Raw genomic sequence first — 19,478 nt, 5'->3', positions numbered from 1 at the left:
CTTTGTAATTGTTTTTTTCAACTATAATTTCTAATTATTTAACTAACGAAATCTATAACAATCATATGTCCTACCTACAAAGGACATAAATGTCAAAATACCAAATTTTAGATATTTTTTATTCCCAAAATAAAAAACTTAACATTTATATTTAGACGTCTAAAAAAAAAAATAAACATGTCATTAAGATATTTATATACAAACCTATTCAGATTTCAACAAATTTAAATTTATTTAAATTTCAGATAAAAAAATAAAAAAATATGACCTTTAGACAAGGCCTTGCGTGAGCATGTTACGCATGTAAATGACATAAAGCAGTTGCTTTGTGTAATTAGCTGGCATCCCATGTGATTATGATTAAAACACAATTCTTGATTTATAGGCTATATGAACATGCTTTTGCCAGCTGCTTATTCGTTCATTGAAGATATTTTACAAGTTCTGTATATTAAAAGATCGCAAAGGTTGGATGGCGAAAAGAGTATGGCTTTGGAATATTGCAGATAAAGATAGATGGATATCATATTTCAGTCTTGATCTCTTTGCCAAACCTTATCTTTTAGACTTTAATGATAGGAGCTGACAGCTTAATATATCTTACCATACAAATTTTGCTGACCCAATTGCCCTTTTAATATCTCCTAGATAGCAGCAATGCATGTGACTACTGCATGCAAATACCGTCGGGGTAAGTGGGCAGAATGGGGAGAAAAGAAAATGAAGGATATTTGTAAATCGCGTAAACTACTAAGTGATATCATTTAAATATCAGCAATATGAAGTGACCGGATCATGTGGTCAAAAGTTATTGATTCCTAATGAGATTTTGAGAAATGGTTGATTCTATATCCAAGGAGAATATTTCTCTCGTATTATTACTGTTAATGGTAAAAAAAAAAACATGGATAAATTCTGTAGCAATGTAAAGTTTCATGTTTTTTTTTTTTCTTTCTACCGTTCATCAAAATGAATTGGAGTCATATACGCAGACGCATAAGTTTAATGGTAGATATTTATGAAGATATTATTCGATGAACTCTTTACTAAAACCCATTAATGTGTGGGGCACCAAACTGAATGGATAGCTCACCCATAATTAAGGATCCTTCATTTTTTGATATTTTAACTCATATGTAGTTTTCATATGTGTATAATTTATACGTAGGTGGTGATTATTGGACAAGCTTAGATACCATTACTTGGGGCGCCATTTTCAAGCTTATATTTACTTAAGTATTAACACATTATATGTGTTTTTGAGATGATTTGACAATCTTATTCAAATCTTTTTAACACGAATTATAAATTCAAGAGAGTGAAACGAGTTATTTATTCTAATTAGATTCATGTGACAACTCTAAAGGTCCGTTTGGGGCAGCTGCACCCCATGCTTTATTCTGGGGGTATATCCCTTAAAATAAAGCACCACAACGCAGTTGCTCCAAACGCTCTCTAAATATAATTAAAATTTAGCTTTTGTCCTTCATGATGTATTTAATCGACAATCATTTTTATCATTTATGGTGCCTATATTTTAATTTGTATAATATTCGCATGAGAAATGAAAATATTTTGGTTGTGAGATATTGGGAAAAGTATATTAAGGGCCTATTTGATACGCAGGATAGGATATGATTGAATGGGATGTGATGAAATTAAATTATATTTAGTACTATCTCATGTTTGGTGATTGAACTAGATTGGGTTATAATAATGTTGTCTTGTGTTTATTGTAACATAAGATTGGACAAAGTTTTATATAAATTTTAATAATATTAAAATATAAAATAAATAAATATTAAATTTCATTACAGAGTTTATAAATAATATTTTCAAAATAATAAATTTATATATGTAAATTTGAAATTATGAAAAATTACTTATACATTATCACATTTATGAAGCTGATGTAATATTTAGAAAATATTATCTCAATTATTTATTTAATGTGAAAACAAATAAATTGTATAATATTTATTCTATTACTTAAATTTAAAATTGTAAAGAATGAATAATAACTTAAATTAATAGATTACGGGGGAATTACCTTTGAAAAAAATTAAGATTAACTAATTTTTAGGGCTTCTAACGTAACCCTTTTATTTTGTGTTGTTAACATAAGATTAAAATTTAGTCTAAAAAGTTTATCCTGGGGGTCCCTTCATGGCACGTGATAATTTGGTAAGTTCAAGTTGTATTATTTCTAGTTTACTTATTCATGCGAAAACACTATATTGGGATTAAATTTTAATAAAATAGGCTTATTCTACCACCTTTGGCCGCATTCAGGAAACCCTAATTATTTAGGTTTTGTATATGAAGCAAGATACAATTCCTTTTTTATTATAGTGGTAAAGGAAAAAAAAAACATAAAACGAATAAGAGAAGGGAAGCATCATTTTTCTAAGCTTTTGTATTTAAGAAATTAATCTAATTTATGTGATTAGAAAACTATTAATTTAATTTATGTGATAAGAAGACTCTTTATTATTTGATATTTTGAAATTGTTATATGTTTGATATTGAATAAATTAAGATTTAAGGTCGGACAAAATGATTAATAAGAAGACAGAGAATAATTTTTTTAAAAAATTTTAAAATATATTATAATTGCTGCTCATTATATGAAATTATTGAAACTTATAGTTTTTATTATTTACAGAGGACAATAGCGATTACTGAAGAAAATGTCAAATAATTTTTTTAGAATTTTAAAATTATTATATTTTAGTTGGGGCTCATTATGTAAAACTTTTGAAACTTATAGTTTTTATTATTTACAGAAATATTAGGGACTGCCAAATAAATTGCCACGGGGACAAGATAGTTCTGTCCCGGCAATCAACGCAGCCAATTAGATCAATTCTTCAGAATATATTTTTATCTACCTGGATTACGTTTACAAGAGTTTTCAAAATGGTCAAATTTGCTTTTTAATAATCATATGTATTTTTTTGGGAAATTTTACAAATTAGCCTTTAAAATTTTGCATTTCTCACTTTTAACCCCACTAACTTATTTCTATCAATATTAGCCAAATAACAAACTTTTGGACCATAATACCCTTGCAATCTCACCCAAAGCTCACCAAAGCTTGAACTCACCTACACTTCTCACCAAACGGAAGCACCATAGAGAGCCAAATCAGAGACCATCATCGGCGGCAATCTCACCAGAATCCCGTTCAGCAACACTAATTCCACCAAAATCACGTATAATAGCAATCAAAATCTCCAAGATAACAGTTGAAGTTCAAAAACCCTAGGTTAGCAATTTCAAACACATGCTTTATATTGTTCTTGTGTTGTGTTGTGATTGTGTATTGTTGTGATGATGTTTGTGGTGGTTGGTGGTCTATTGTCGGACTGTGTTGGAGGCAATACGTTGCAATGGCTGTTGACCAATTTGTGAAAATTCAAATTTTTTGTGCGATAGGTTCCTGTCGCACCAAATTTTGCGCGACTGCCTTTCTGTCGCACAAAAAATCTGATTACACAATCTGAAATTTTGTGCGACAGGTTCCCGTCGCACCAAATTTTGTGCGACTGCCTTTCTGTCGCACAAAAAAAATCTGATTACACTATCTGAAATTTTGTGCGACAGGTTCCCATCGCACCAAATTTTGTGCAACAGATGCTATCGCACAAAAAAATCATATTACACAAAATTTAGGTTATTTTCTGGAGGTCATAATTACAGCTAAATAAATTCATTTTTTGTGTATAATATATCATTTTAACGCTTGCAACGAAACAAATCAAACCCACAATGTGTAACCACATTTGTTATATTTTTTGTATATTTTGTAGATTTAATGGATTCAGTTGTACTTCAACTGTGTTACGACGGTTGGTGGGAGACGTTGGCGGATGGGAGTATGGAGTACGTGAATGGTAATAATACAGCATTTCTAATTCGAAAAGACTGTATATTTGATCAGTTTCTGGCAAGAGTTTATGATGTGTTACAGATAAATCGTAATGAATACAATATCACCATGAAGACAACTTTGAGGTCTAGTAATACAATGTATCGTACATGTTCACTGCCTATGGACATATTTAACGATGAAATAGTCAAGGTTGTGTTACATATGGCCTCTGATGTGGTAAATTACGGATGCATTCCTATATTTGTGACCACATCTTCTCGAGTTGATTACCAAGATCTTGAGCCACCTGTAAAAACTGAAACTTCTTTTAGAGCAAATGTCTCTGTTCCTGATAGTGAAAAAGAGGTATTACCACAGACACTGTCTTTACAACAACGTTACTCTCCACTCCACGGCTACAATGACACTATTAATGACAATGGCATTACCCTAGCGGATGTTGAAGCAGAGGCATTACCACAGACACTGTCATTAGAGCAACGTTACTCTCCATTCTACAATAATGAATTTCGCAGTAATGATGATCCTATTGACGACATCGGCAACACAGCAGTAGATAATGTTTGTATGGAACCATATAATAATACAACGGACAACCATTTCAATAGTTCAGTTTGTGATGGAGGCGTTGGTCCTTCTCATATTCCTACTAATGTTGATGATGATGATCAGAATAGTATTCCTATTAATAACATTGCCAGCCAACCTATTCCTTCAGTGCCACGTTCAAGAAGGAGAACAACAGTTGACCACCTCGCACAACTTGCTCCAGTTTTACCTTCAAACTTAGCTGCTCCTAACTTGGTTAGAAATTATAATTATGATGATATTAGTGTGGGTAAGTTGTTTGTTGCCAAGAATGACTTAATACTACAACTGCGTAAAGTTGCCTTGAGGGGTAAATTTGATTTCAGGATCACACGGTCCACAACAACACGTTTCGAGGCTCAGTGTTCTTCGGAATTATGTAAATGGCGTATTCGAGCAACAAGAGTTTCGAATGAGCAGAATGTTCTGTGGTTAGTGAGAAGAGTTGACAACGTACACACTTGTTGTAATGAGGTATTGGCTGGTGGTGTTCATCAAGTAAGGAGTCGGGTTGTTGGTCATATTATTGCGGACAAGTTCATCCAAGAAAAATGAATATATACTCCAAATGACATCAGAGCAGACATCCAGCAGGAATACGGTGTCCAATTAACATATCAGCAAGCATATCGAGCCAAAGAAGTTGGCCTTGAAATAGTTCGAGGCAACCCTACAGAATCATATAACTTACTTCTTAAATACTCTCATGTTTTGACCAAAGCAAATGAAGGTACAGTTACTCACCTGCGGCGAGATGGAAATGATAATTTCTTATACTATTTTGTAGCTATTGGCTCTTCTATCATGGGTTTCATGCAGTGCATGAGGCCAGTGATTGCTATGGATGGTACTCATCTAAAGGGGTTATACCGTGGAACTATGTTTGTTGCGACCTGCCCGGATGGAAACAACCAATTGTATCTGTTAGCCATTGGGGTTATGGATTCGGAAAATAATGATGCTTGGGAATGGTTTATGACGAAATTACATGGAGTAATTGGTGATATGCCGGAGTTGGTATTTATCTCAGACCGATGCACCGCGATCAAGAGAGTCGTTTTAAAAGTATTTCGCTCAGCTGCCCATGGCGTTTGTTTTTACCATGTCAAAGGTAACGTTAAGTCAAAATTCAAGATGTTGAAAGCTCTTTGGGATGAATTTGAGCCTGCCTTCATAAACGCAGCGAAAACATATGGACACGAAGAATTTAAAAAACAACTAGAGGGGTTGTGGCAACTCCACGCGGGTGCAACTGACTACTTAGAGAATAATGTTGGCACATGTAATTGAGCAAAGTCTGAGTTCGAAGGTAGAAGGTACAGTATTCTAACCACCAACATTGCAGAGAGCGTGAATTCATTATTGAGGGAACCGAGGAAATTTCCTATAACTCATCTTGTTGATCACTTTAGGAAAATATTGCAGCAATGATTTTATGATAGGAAAATTACGGCTGAGTTGATGAGTACTCGTCTAACAACGTGGGCAGACGAAATAGTCTCTGATAGGAGAACTTTGGCTGAAAGAATGATCGTTCGTCCTGTGGCTCAGTATCGATTTCATGTTTTAGGTGGTGGTATTAAAGAAGGGATAGTTGACATTCGTGAGAAGACTTGCTCCTGTAGAGTGTTCCAACTTGATCAGCTTGTTTGTGCACATGCAATTGCTGCTTTCATAACCGTGCGCGTGGATTACATAAGTTTTTGTTCCGAATTTTACACTCAGGAATCATTAGTGACGGCTTATGCACAACCAGTAGAGCCTGTTGGCGACATGGCAGATTGAGAGGTTCCTGAGGAAATTTGAGCAATGAAAGTTAACCCACCAATAGAAGCACCATTGCCTGGCCGTCGTCCAGAGCTCAGAATACCCTCTGTTGGTGAGGATGTTGACAGGAGAACTATAAGATGTGGCCGGTGCAACGAAGTGGGTCATAACCGAAAAAAGTACAAAAATCCCATTGCGTCAACACGAAGCTAATTGTATCATTTTAAATTGTTATGTATTTTGAGATTTGATTTTTATTTATTGCACCATTATATATAACAACCTATTTAATTTCTATTATATTGCAAATTTTTTATTTCAATTATATGTAAAAAAAAGTTTTGTACACACCAATAATAATTATAAATACAATCGTCTAAAATCCAATTTCATCATTATATATCACTGCCACAATATCCTAAAGGCCGATATCACCATTAAATATGCCTACAACAATTTTCTTCCTAAAGTATTGCTCGTGGCCACTAGTAAAATTAAGTCTTAGCCCAAACATTAAATACATCGTGATCATCAACATAAAAACGCCGCAATCGCCACTACCAGGCTCTTGTTGCGGCACACCTTTACATATTTTGACATTCCAAGGGTTGGCATTCCGCAAGTCATGTCGGACGTTGTAAAATCCGACATCTTCTAACCATCGAGGGAAGACGACTTCAAGTGGCTTGAACTTATCCTTGTACGTTTTATCATCACGAATTGCCACCAACGAGTCATAAATCCACACATTTTTCTTGCGAAGGTCGACTCAAGCTACTATCCAATGATCGCCGCCCAGATTCACGGGAATAAAAACCTACATACATTAATTAATGCAAGTTAATTGTTATGTTTAAGATATTAAAAAAAATATAAACCATCTTGAATTGCATAGCTAATCTAACCATATCGACGTCTGTGAAACGTTTCGACATGATTTCTTCTCGTCCATCAATATAACTATTAAAGTTGTAGCTATATTGTAATGAATTAAGGTCACAGTCACCATCGTTCCATAATTACTTCAAAAAGACCTAGAAGATATATTCAAAGAAAAATAACAGGAGAGTATCAATATCAACATGCTATTACAATATAAGAAATTGAGAGGTTAATTACAAGTTCTGTAAGATCATTACCCAAAAAAACGTATATATATGCGTGACACGTTGAGACATGGCATTTGGATACTGTCTCTGTTTTTCACTTATCAATCGCAAGTACTCATGGATGTACTGTAGCATAATATAAACATGTTGGTTTAAAATAGAAATAGTAGATGAGACGTATAAGAAAAAAAACATTTAAAAAAGCTAACCTCATCCCCCAACCATCCAAGTGCATCGTGGCCCAACAGTATTTCAAAAAATTTATGCGATTGTCGAATAGTGCGATCCACTGTTATTGCGCTAGCAAACCACTGATCGAACTCATCGAATCCTCTTGGATCCTCCAATCCTCTAAGTGAGTTTATATCGACATTGGTTCTTTCATCGATATCACGATCCATTATTTGGAGTGTAGGCGCAGGCCTAATGTTCTTTACTTTCTTGAAAGGAGGAATCATGTACGGACTATCAAAAACATATGAGGGCCGGTAGGGACGTCCAAACTTACTTATGCATGGCGGCGCCTCCGTTAAGATTTGCACGCTATTACCACTTACTTCCCCGTACAAACTGTATAATGACATGGGAGTCTGATCGTTGTTGCCACCAACATCAGTATATACTCCTCGGTCTCCCGGGGTCTGTCATTTAAAATAAGATAAATATATTAAACTAATGTCAGATTAAAATATCAAATAACAAACATAAAATGCTAAACTACCCTACCATATACGAGCGTCCAGTCGGAGAAGTATCGTATCCACGCTTGGACGTACCATCATTATATGAATGAATGAACCCCATCACATCTTGTCTAAACTCCCTTAATTCTGACTTCAGCGCAAAAATGGAGCTATCAATTTTGTCCATCCGTCGAATGACATAATCGAAGGACAACTTTGTCCTAGACTGGTATCAGGGTAGACAAATATAACAACATAGTGTTAAAATGATTTATTAATTTATATTTGTGCAACAGAGATGATTATTAAGAAAAATATAACCTCAGGATCCTTTGTGTTGTCAGAATTATAGTCCCGATCGTCCTGGTCAGCTGGAGCATGCTCGTCGCGGTCGTTGTAGTCAGATGGAGCATGCTCGTTATGGTCATCGTGGTCAGATGGAGCATGTTCATCGCGGTCAGATGGAGCATGCTCATCGCGGTCAACCTGGTTAGCTGGAGCATGCTCATCGTCAATAGGGTTCTGCTCCGGTACCTTCATTCGAATGAGCGGCGCATTGACTATAAATTGATGCTGCACATGGTACAAAATAATGAATAAATAATTAGTAACATTGTCGAGATTTGATAATATACATAACTTTTTACTACTCCATGCCACTTACATTACGAACCCATATCGGGATACGTGGCACGTAATCCTTCACAGACTTCCAATAATTTGTAATTTCCTCATTTGCATCTGCCTGGAGGGTTTGCATAACATTCCCCTGTCAGTTGATTACCAAATTTGAAGTTAGAAAATCTTTTTAGTACTTAACATTTTTATCGTTGTTTAAATATATATAATACTTACAACACGAGTGTTATCATTGAAAAACAAATGCACTGCATCATAAGTTATTTTCGAAGAAACAAATGCCTTCCACTTTAAGATGCGGGGAATATGATTGTTTATCTTTACGACCCACTGTGATGGTATCCCCTCGATCACTTCAAAAAGCCAAGCCTACAACAAACAAAGTTAAAAAACCACATAAGTTAATTTGGTATAAATATACTACTAACGAAGTCTAATATATATTTTTTTTTTACCAACTCACATGAACCCCATGACTGAACCCATAAATATTGTATTTCTCAATATTATGAGAAGGATCTTTCAAACGCTCCATCTTAAATTTGTTGGCCTTCTGGTTCAATGCATTGTTCAAATTGTCGTATATTATTTCCCACGATAAACGACCCCATGGACGACTTCGAAAGTGGTCTATATCGTCAACATGATTCATTAGCTGAAAGTCAGCTTGACTATGATCCTTTCTCCCCTTCAGTACCCTATCCGCAAAGTAATACAATGCGATTTTCAAGGCATCAGTGTCGTCCATGGCACGAAATTTCAAAGCGAAAAATCTAGCATCCAATTGCTTGAGAGTCAAGTCCTTAAACCGACCACCGACGTACTTATTAAGCAACCTATGTTGCGTCTTCAAATTTTTTGGTTCGACATTTGGACCATTGGAAAGCCTCGTAATGAGGCACCATTCTCCAATTGATAAACGAACCAAGTGCTCTCCAATTTGAAACCATAATTGATTTTTATTAGTTTTTTTATGTGCCACTTGCCTAAGCAATAAGTTGTGAAATATAACACCACTGAAATTATAACTACCCAAGTCCAGGAAGTGCCCAAAAACATCACTTCTAAACATTTTGCGCGTTAGCTTACACTGGATAGCTGCGATGACTTTTTTAAATTTTGACATCTCTGAAATACGACCCGAGAAATGATCATCAAAATATAACTTCATCACGCCCGACTCCTTCCCAGGTTCAGGCGGATTGCGCTTTGCCAACTTAGTTTTCGCCATCTACCTGAGACAATTGAAATTTTATTCATTATTGTGTTATTTATAGAATAATAATATTAATAATATAAAATAAATAAGGTATCTACAAAGTAAAAACGGCCTTGGGTGTAATCTATATTTTTATGCGACAATCTATTGCTGCATTTTTTTATCACACACAATCTGAATTTTTGTGCGATGAGTGCCCGTCGCACAAATATTTTTGCGACGGCCATTTATCGCACAAAAAAAATAGTCTTTTCTTTCAACAACATGCTTGAATTTAAAGCCGACGGCCACGCGTCGCACAAACTTTGGTGCAAGGGGCACCGGTTGTACAAAAATTAAGATCAAATACTCTTGAAAAAAAATCTGAATTTTTGTGCGACGGGTGCCCGTTGCACAAAAATTTGTGCGACCGACACCCGTCGCACAAAAATTTTTGTGCGATGGGCACACTGTCGCACAAATATTTTTGCGACGGGCACCTGTCGCACAAAAATTCAGAACGTGTGTTTTGAGTTTTTGTGCGACGGGCACACTGTCGCACAAAAATTCAGAACGTGTGTTGTGAGTTTTTGTGCGACGGGCACACTGTCGCACAATTTTTTGCGATAGGCACTTTTGTGCGACGGACAAACTCGCGCAATGGGAATGGGTGCAGCAAGCATCGCACGAGCTGCAGCAACCATCGCGATGCTTGCTGCAGCTCGCGCGATGGGTGCTGCACCCATGGCGTTGCAGCCCAATCCCACTGCACAATCACGCACCCTTCGCACAAAAAATCTCCGTTACAAAACAACACACTCCCAAAATCCACAACCACCATTACAAGCACTACCACCACCATTGTTATTCTCAAATTTCATTCTTAATTAATCAAATATAAATAAAATGGCTTACTTATGTTGATGGTGTGTGAAGCCATCGCCGGTGATGGTTGAAGCTGCCGCCGTTTTGCCTCTTGGAGATCTCACGTGAAAGAGGTGGAGTTGGGGGAGAGATGGAGAGGGCACTTTGGTCTTGAAATTTTAGTTTTGGCTAATATTGATAGAAATAAGTTAGTGGGGTTAAAAGTGAAAAATGTAAAATTTTAATGGCTATTTGTGTAAATTTTCCTATTTTTTTTTGTTGAGATATGTTATTAAGGTACTATAAATTTCATAGCTAAGGAGTAAATTGATCGTAGTTTACGTAGGAAGCAATCAACAAAGTGGAGTAATCATTAAAACATGCTGCAGATAAAAAAAGCTTTCCGATCTATGATTGTTTCTGTGTTTTGAATGAATGTAGTAGTCCCTTAAGCTGCACTCAATTCTCAATCCCAATCATAACGTGGCGATTCAATACGAAATGATTCTCGATGCATCTCTATATATGGTATTTGAACCTTCTTCTTCTTCTTCTTTTTTTTTAAATAAGAGAAATTATTATTCTTATACCTTATAGATATTATGTTATAAAAATACCATAACACTTTGATGGTGTATCAATCGTTCACCCTAAGTTGACAAAATATATCTGCCGTCCACCAAAACGTTATTTGCCGTTTAAATAGGATAACGCCAGATGGGTAATTTAGTATTTTCATATGATATAAGTGATAATTTCAAGGTATACAAGTGATAATAAAAGAATTTAAGGGTATACAGGTGATACTTTTCAAGAGTAAAATCGTCAATTCGCTATAATTCCGTTAAATTTCAAACAGTAGCTAACAATTTGGTGGTCGGCAGATAATTTTTGTTAATTTAGGATGGACAATTGATACACTCTCAAAGTATTGTAGTATTTTTTATAACAAGACATCTATAAGGTATACGAATGATAATATCTTTTAAAATAATAATAATTCAAAACATGCTTTGATGATAAAACTTGTATAAAAGAAAGATGAGTTTCGTATAGAGGATCGAACTCGTTTCCTCCATAATTTATTTAAAGATCAATGAATTTGGGCCGATCCTTGAATCCACAATCAGCCGAGAGGACCCAGAAACAAATCCAAAAATTAGAAGCCCTTTTCACGCAAATAAATACCAATAACAGCATTAAGACGATCTACGAAACGAAAAACATTTCTAAAACCACCTGCAACAGCTTCTCACTCGATCAATCAAAAATTCAAAACGAACGCACTAACTAACGAACGAACGAACAAGCAAACATGCTGTTCACAATCTTTGAAACACACAAGAATTTAATCCTACAAGCGACACTCTCAATATCACTCACTTTGCTCCTCACATATCTGAAAATACCAATCATTTTCTTACAAGGCCTTCACACTTACATCCAGCCTGAGAATCTCGGCTACAACAACAACAACGGCAATCAAAATGGTCTCAGAGCTGCAATTCGCAGACCCTCGAGCTCTAGCCTTGATGGGTATCAATCTTTGTCCTCCAAAACAAACGCTGAGCTCCAAAAGAGGAGTAAACCCAAAGAAAAATTTGAGTTTGATGAAAGTAAAGCTCAGATCTTTAGGCTGAAACTTGATGAGTCTCATCTTCGATCACGGGTGTACTTCAACGGGTATTTTAATTCATTTGTTTACTCCTTTGTGGCCTTTTCTTGTTTGCTGCTTTACGCGTATTTGGATCGAGATGAAGAAAATGGGAATTTTGCTAATGGAGTTTTAGTTGTGGTCGTTTTTGGATTTGTTAGTTTATGCAAAGTGTTTACTTTGTTAGTTAAGACATCGTTCGAGAAATCTGCATCAAAGAGGTCGGAGAAGCAACTGAGTTTGGTTTTTGGTTTGTTGGGGTTTGTTTTTGGACTCTTGATTTGTTCCGGGGTTGTTAAAAAAGTTTTGGACTTTGATTTTGATTCAATAGATGGGTTTGCAAGGATTGTTGTAGCTGTTCTGATGGGTTGCATCGCGGGCTTTTTATACATGCCCGCAGGAAAGAGTGCCCGGTCGTTTTGGCTTGGGACTGATCAGCTTCGAAGCAATTTGTCTATGGTTTTTTGTGGATGGTTAGGTAGAATGATTTTATACACGAATTATTTGTTGATTGTTTCTACGGCCTTGCTTTGGATTAATCCGTTCACTGACATTCTTGTCAACAAGAACATTGGTGTTGGTAGAGGAGCAAAAGGAATTAGTAGTCGTAGAGATGCTGATAATTTGATTGGGAATGTTGGTTTATCGCGGGGGGATTTTGCCAAGCTTAGGCTTTGGTGCTTGTTGCTTTCAGGTGTCATTCAAATTGTCGCCCTACGTCCAAACTTGCAAATGTATTTGAACGAAGCAATGCTGTCTTGGTACCAAAGGTTGCATGCGAGCAAGGTGCCAGATTTGGATTTTAGTAGGGCTAAGGTTTTTCTCCACAATCACTACTTGTGTCTTGTAGTTTTACAGTTCGTTGCACCGGCAATCCTGGTACTTCTCTTTCTTGGCTTGTCTCAAGTTGATGGTAACTCATTTACAAATTTCAAATTGGTTTGTGGCTTACTGCCTTGCTCTGCTCTTATCAAAGAACTAGCTTTATTAATGGCTTGGTGGGTTGTTTTTGTTTCAGCTGTTTACACTTCAGCAATCCTTATTTTGTATCGCCATGGCAGTTTGTATATTTCATAATGATATGAATTTTCTTGTGTTTATCTTCAACTTTTGGACATTGACTTGTTTGTCAAAATTTTGAGGAAGAGTGCTGTGCTTGTATCAGACATTACTATTGTTAATTGATTCACTGCAAACTATTGGGCAACAAAATCTATTCTTGGATATATTGGCCCTCTTGCTTATTTTAGTTTGTTATGCATGTAAATTTTTACCTAGATACTGGCAGAAACAGACACCTGATTAGAACCGGCAGACGTTTATTTGCAGCATTTAATATTTCTCTATGAAAGAATTAACTTGATCGACTTCTTATATTGGTGCTTGTGCTTATTGGTGAAAATTTATATTGTCATTTGAAGATAAACTCCTGTAGTTGTCAGTCATAAGAGTATGAAGGTAACGTAATATGGGTCGTAATTAGTTGTTTAATGGTAAGCAATTATTGCTGTTTAGAGATATCATTCTTGTGATTGATAGACATCTCTTGAGTTTTTTTGGTTGTGAGCATGTGCTTCCTAGTGATACATTGGTAACTTCATGTACATACTGTTCTATGTAGAATCTACATTCAATGTCATCTACATGATCTGATGAAAGTTTGATTTTTTTTTTTTATGACACGTGCGAGGCATATACTTCAGTTTTTGTTAGTATTGAAGTGATGTTGAAGTTTGAGATCGTTTCACATCAATTTTATATTATGAGAATTTGGCAATAGCATCAATGCATGAAGTTACAGAAAAAAGTTGTTAATATCCTATATCATTTTGAAGACTTTCCCTTTGATGCCACAGCAAGTTAAATTTAACTGACGAGGTAAATCTGTGTAGTCTGCTGCGAAAGTGAGTTCTCTTGTTGGCCAGAACATAGATGAGATCAAATGCAGCATTGTTATGCCAAGGCTTCAAACAATTCTGCAGGTACAAAGATTAAGAGCCGGTGCTTTTTAGGTATTAGGTATAAGGCTTACCAGACTCCAGTTTGTAAATCTTGCTTGGTAGTGGTTAACTGCCTTTTTCTTATTGCATCATGCTGAGTTGTCGTCAATTCTTTTGTTGTCAGCATTCTTCACTTCTTTTATGTTCATCTTGCTGCTAATTTTTTAATAAATCGCCTGGTGAATTTTATTTCTTAATATGCTTTGAAAACTTGAAAGTCAGAGCTTAAATTTATACACTTGCATCTGAAATGTATTTCCAAGTGCGACTACATTTTTTTTTTCCCTTTTATTGTTAAGGAATAATAAGATCACAAATTCAAGTTGTAAATTTGTGATTGGCAATGCTATGAAAGCCCTGTTTAGTATTAAGATTAGGTAGTTGTAGTTTCCAAGTAACAACACTAAAGTATTTAGTAAATATTAGTTGTTATGGCTTAAAAACTAAGTTGATTTGATCCGCTACTTATTTGATAAAAAAAATCTATTATATTTTTGCTACTTTCGTCAAAATTATTGTAAAAATTTATATTTATTACACATAATTAATAATGATTTTGTAGCTACAGTTTTTTCCTTCCTTTTTTTCTTTTAACAGTGATTGTATTTTAAAGTAGAGCTACTTTAAGCACATCATTGACATCAACACCAAACCGAGCTGAAGTTATCCTCGTCTGATTCATTGTTGTACTTGTAACAAAGAGTGCTGCTAGGTATTGAGAATGCCGAGAGAAAGCTGAGAGAAACGGCAGCATGTGCTGAAGTTTTTCTTCTCTCTCTCTCTCTCTCTCTCGCAATTTAATATTTTCTTAATTGTTAAAAAGATAATTAAAAAAAATGAGAGGAAACATAATCCCCATCACTCCATCACTCACTCTCTCTCTCGACTTTATCCTCACTGTCTCCGGCTACCAAAATTCCTATCACGCTTCCTCACTCTCTCCAATCCCCATCACGCTCCTCTGCTTTTTCTATAAAAATTGAAACTCAACTCTGCTCTTTTCCTTCACCAAAACTCTACACAAATTCTCCCAAACACGGAAGCGCCGCCCGTTTTAGATCTGAAAGCAGAACTCAAAGTTGCTCTCGAAGTTGAACCCACTACCGAGGTTGTTGAGTCTGCTGTCAAGGAAGAGCCCAACCACCGCCTGTTTTATGGTCAGTGATTAAAGAAAATGATAATGTTTTGTGTTTTGTGCATTCTTGGATTAATTTTGTGAATTCCATGGGCTTCAATATCTGTTGTTTGGTGGTAATTATTTGATTATAAAGATGATTAAAGAATTTACTTCGTCGACTTCTTAGGTTGGTGCTTGTGCTTATTGGTGAAAAGTTATATTGTCATTTGAAGATGAACTCTTTTAGTTTTCAGTCATAAGAGTATGAAGGTAACGTAATTTGAGTTGTAATTAGTTGTTTAAATTATTGCTGTTTAGAGATACCATTCTTTGTCATTGATAGACATCTCTTGAGTTTTGTTGGTTGTGAGCATTGCTACCTAGTGATACATTGGTAACTTCACGCACATACTGTTCTATGTAGAATCTGCGTTGAATGTCATCTACATGATCTGATGGAAGTTGGATTTTTTAATGACAATTGCGAAGTATATACTTGGTCAACTTGACATGATACCTACGCTTTATAAGAATGCTTCAGTTTTTGTTAGTATTGAAGTGATGTTGAAGTTTGAGATCGTTTCGCATGACTTTCCCTTTGATGCCGCAGCAAGTTAAATTTATCTGACGAGATGAATGAGATCAAATGCAGCATTGTTCTGCCAAGGCTTCAAACAATTCTGCAGGTACAAAGATTAAGAGCGGCGCTTTTCAGGTATTAGGAATAAGGCTCGCCAGATTCTTGTTTGTAAATCTTGCTTGGAAGTGGTGAATTTTATTACTTGACATGATTTGAAACTTGAAATTCAGAGCTTACATTTATACACCTGCACCGGAAATGCATGTCCAAGTGCAACTACATTCCTTTTTTTCTTTTACTGTTAAAGGAATGTCACAAATTCAAGTGGACATATTTGTGACTGCCAATGCTATCAAAGCCTTATTTAGTATTCAGACCAAGTAGCTCTAGCTTCCAAGTAATAATACTAAAATATTTAGTAAATATTAATTGTTGTGTCTAGAAAATTAAGTTGATTTTATTCACCACTTATAAAATAAAAAATATATAATATTTTTACTATTTTCACTAAAATCATTATAAAAAAGTTATGTTTACTACACATAATTAATAATTGTTTTGTAGTTACATTTTTTTAATTTTTTTTACAGTAATTATAGTTTAAAGTAGAGCTCCTTTAAGCGCATCATTGACATCAATACTAAACTGAGCCGAAGTTATCCTCGTCTGATTCATCATTGAACTTTCAAATATTTGGTTTCCACGGAGTAACAATAATTACTTTTGGTTGAGTGATTAATCAAGGGACTGTTTGTTTTCTTGACTTAATGATTTAATTAACTTAATTTCAATTAATTAAGTTATTAAGTCTGTTTATTTTTTTAATTTAATGAAAATTTTGGTTGAGTGATTGATTAAGGGGGCTTTTTTTTTTCTTAATTTTAAAAGTTTGAATGATATCATTAAAAAATATTCTCTAAAATGTCTCTATCCGATTAATTAATTTTCATCTTTACCTAAATAAAATTTAATAATTAGCATTATTATCCATCTTTAACTTGTGAATTGTGATAGTCTAGTTATTATTATTGTTATTATTTTCTTCAAATTAGTATTATTTATTTTCTTAATTTTTTATGAATATTTTTTTTAAAAAAATTATAAATTACAATAAAATTAGTTAACATAAACTAATTTAGAATACTAAAAGATTGTATTCAATTGAACATAATTTATATTATGATAACATATTATTTTATTTATTTTCTTTAAAATACTTATTATTTATTTTGCATTTATAATTTATAAGGATATAAATGTAAAAATATTAATTTTAAATTTTTTAAATTAAAAAATAAATAACTTAATTTAAGTTTATTCAAATTTTAAATTAAAAAAAAAAACACAAACGCCACATACATCTAACTTTTGCGTATAGGAAATTAAATTTCAGCAGATAATTAAGGATAATTTTATGAACCACGGGATCTCTCCGCGAGTATGATCCACAAAAAGACAGTACGCTGGATAAACGAAATCCGATTCAGGAGAAACCCAAGCAACCGTTTTGTATTTATGTTTCAAATGCGAGACAATTTCTTCATTCTTCTGGGCATTAATTTGTTGAAAATGACTTTTCCCGCAAAATGATAAAAGCAAATTAAAAAAAGGCCGTTTTCCTTATGGTTGGTTTGGAGGCTCGTATAAGAATCTGGAAACATCTCTTATGGGGGACTGAAGGGACAATTTTGGATTACTCAATGGTGGGACCAAAATTGGACGTTTGGATAAAAAATTGTTCTTTACTGTTAATAAGCACACTGCCAGCAAGCAGCAAGACAAATTTGACCATTTTGGGGGGTGGGGGGGAAAGATTTCGACAGTATTAGCCGAAAACACAGGGGACATGCCTTTCTTGTTCGACTTCTCCACATTCGCATTCAATAGTAAGAACCAAAAATCTAGTGGATGGATTGGCTTCGCTCGCCGTTATGATGAGCGGCTTCATCGCAACATAACACTTTACTTAGCTTGCAGAACTTGGTTCATTGAATATTGTGTTATCATAATCCACGCTCTCTCACATCAAGAAGACTAGGAGGTAGTTTTGAAGAAAAGCAAAAACAGAAAAAGCCTCAATTATAAGGAGCCCCTGCGTTATTATTAACGTAACGTACACTTACACACAACATCAATATTTGTTGATGGGATCCACCATTATTGTTGTATGTGGGCGTACATTACGCTAATTGTAATGCAGCACTGGTCCAATTATAATTAAAAGAGTACTATTTTTTGCCGATGAACTCGAAGTTCATAGATAATTTATGCACTTAAGAGTATGAGTCTCAACAATAGTTGAAATTTGATTTTTGTCTTGATAAAATTAAATAGGGATCTATTTATCTCCTCGTCAAAAATTTTGGAATGTTTCATAATAAAATTATTAAAGAGAGTTTTAATTGATTTCTGTTTATAAATATCAATAGTTCTCTAATTGTAATATACTAATATATGAAAGAAAAAAAAAAGCACTACTTTTGTCACATAAAGCCATTGACAAAGCTCAAAAACTCAAATATTAGTAATCGTCATACCTTGGTAGCACCGTTAGGTCTAACCAAAATACAAAAATCTAATTTGTCAAAACAAAAAACAAAAATCTAACAAGAAGGATATAGCTATTTGATACCAGTGATGGATGATTCTTGATCGCTCAATTTTTTTTTTTTCAAATAAAGGATAATAATAATAATAATAATAATAATAATAAAGAAACAGGATGAATGGTCAAGTCATGAAAGCCTGCAAGGGCGGTGTTATGCCAAAAGTCACTAAGGAATTAATGGAGAAGAGCAGAATAAAGTCCAAGAAAGACAGAGCGAAGAAAAAATGAGTATAAATTTAATAACAACTTTTTTTTTTTTTTTGCATTGATAAGTATATTTCAATTAAAATCTATTAGTATTTATAATAAAGAGATTTTTTTTAAAATTATCTTGATAAATTTATTATAGAAAAAAATTAAATTTTTAAGTTCAATTAAGGACATCATTAGAAGACTCTTTATATAAATTCTCCAAAAAAAATAATATTTCTCTCTATTCTCAAATATTAAAGAACCATACATTATCTCAATCGAAAAAACTCTTTTGAGGAATCATTTAAAGTTTTTAATTATTATTCTTTATTTTTATCATTCTTGAATAAAGAAATATATTAAAATTATCATTATTTTAGTAGAAGAAAAAAATTTAATTAAAATAATATAAATTTATTTTATTTATAGAGCTCTTGAGAGAAAATTTATTTATTCACACTTTCATTTATCACACAAATAAAGATTTTTTAAGAAAAATCAATAAATCTTTTAATAATGCTCTTAACACCATAAGATATCTATTTTACTCAATCTTTTTTCTTTATTCAATTCAATTAAAAAAT

The 19,478-nt window shown here is 34.1% G+C and overlaps 1 protein-coding gene across 1 annotated transcript; it reads left to right on the top strand.

Moving 5' to 3' along the window:
* The first annotated feature begins 11,960 nt into the window (after positions 1 to 11,960).
* On the top strand, positions 11,961 to 13,504 carry LOC18031875. Its single transcript, XM_006421823.2, has one exon. The coding sequence runs from the start codon at positions 12,059 to 12,061 to the stop codon at positions 13,472 to 13,474; it is 1,416 nt and encodes a 471-aa protein (XP_006421886.1). The 5' UTR covers positions 11,961 to 12,058; the 3' UTR covers positions 13,475 to 13,504.
* The last annotated feature ends 5,974 nt before the right edge of the window (positions 13,505 to 19,478 follow it).

The sequence above is a fragment of the Citrus clementina genome, unplaced genomic scaffold (assembly GCF_000493195.1).
Source record: "Citrus clementina cultivar Clemenules unplaced genomic scaffold, Citrus_clementina_v1.0 scaffold_9, whole genome shotgun sequence".
Lineage (NCBI taxonomy): Eukaryota > Viridiplantae > Streptophyta > Magnoliopsida > Sapindales > Rutaceae > Citrus > Citrus x clementina.
The sequence above is the reverse complement of the archived record's forward strand: the minus strand, read 5'-3'. Positions and strand labels throughout refer to the sequence as shown.

What these genes read in the sequence shown, in the direction of transcription:
- LOC18031875 (XM_006421823.2), top strand. Translation starts at nt 12,059, where the DNA reads ATGCTGTTCACAATCTTTGAAACACACAAGAATTTAATCCTACAAGCG.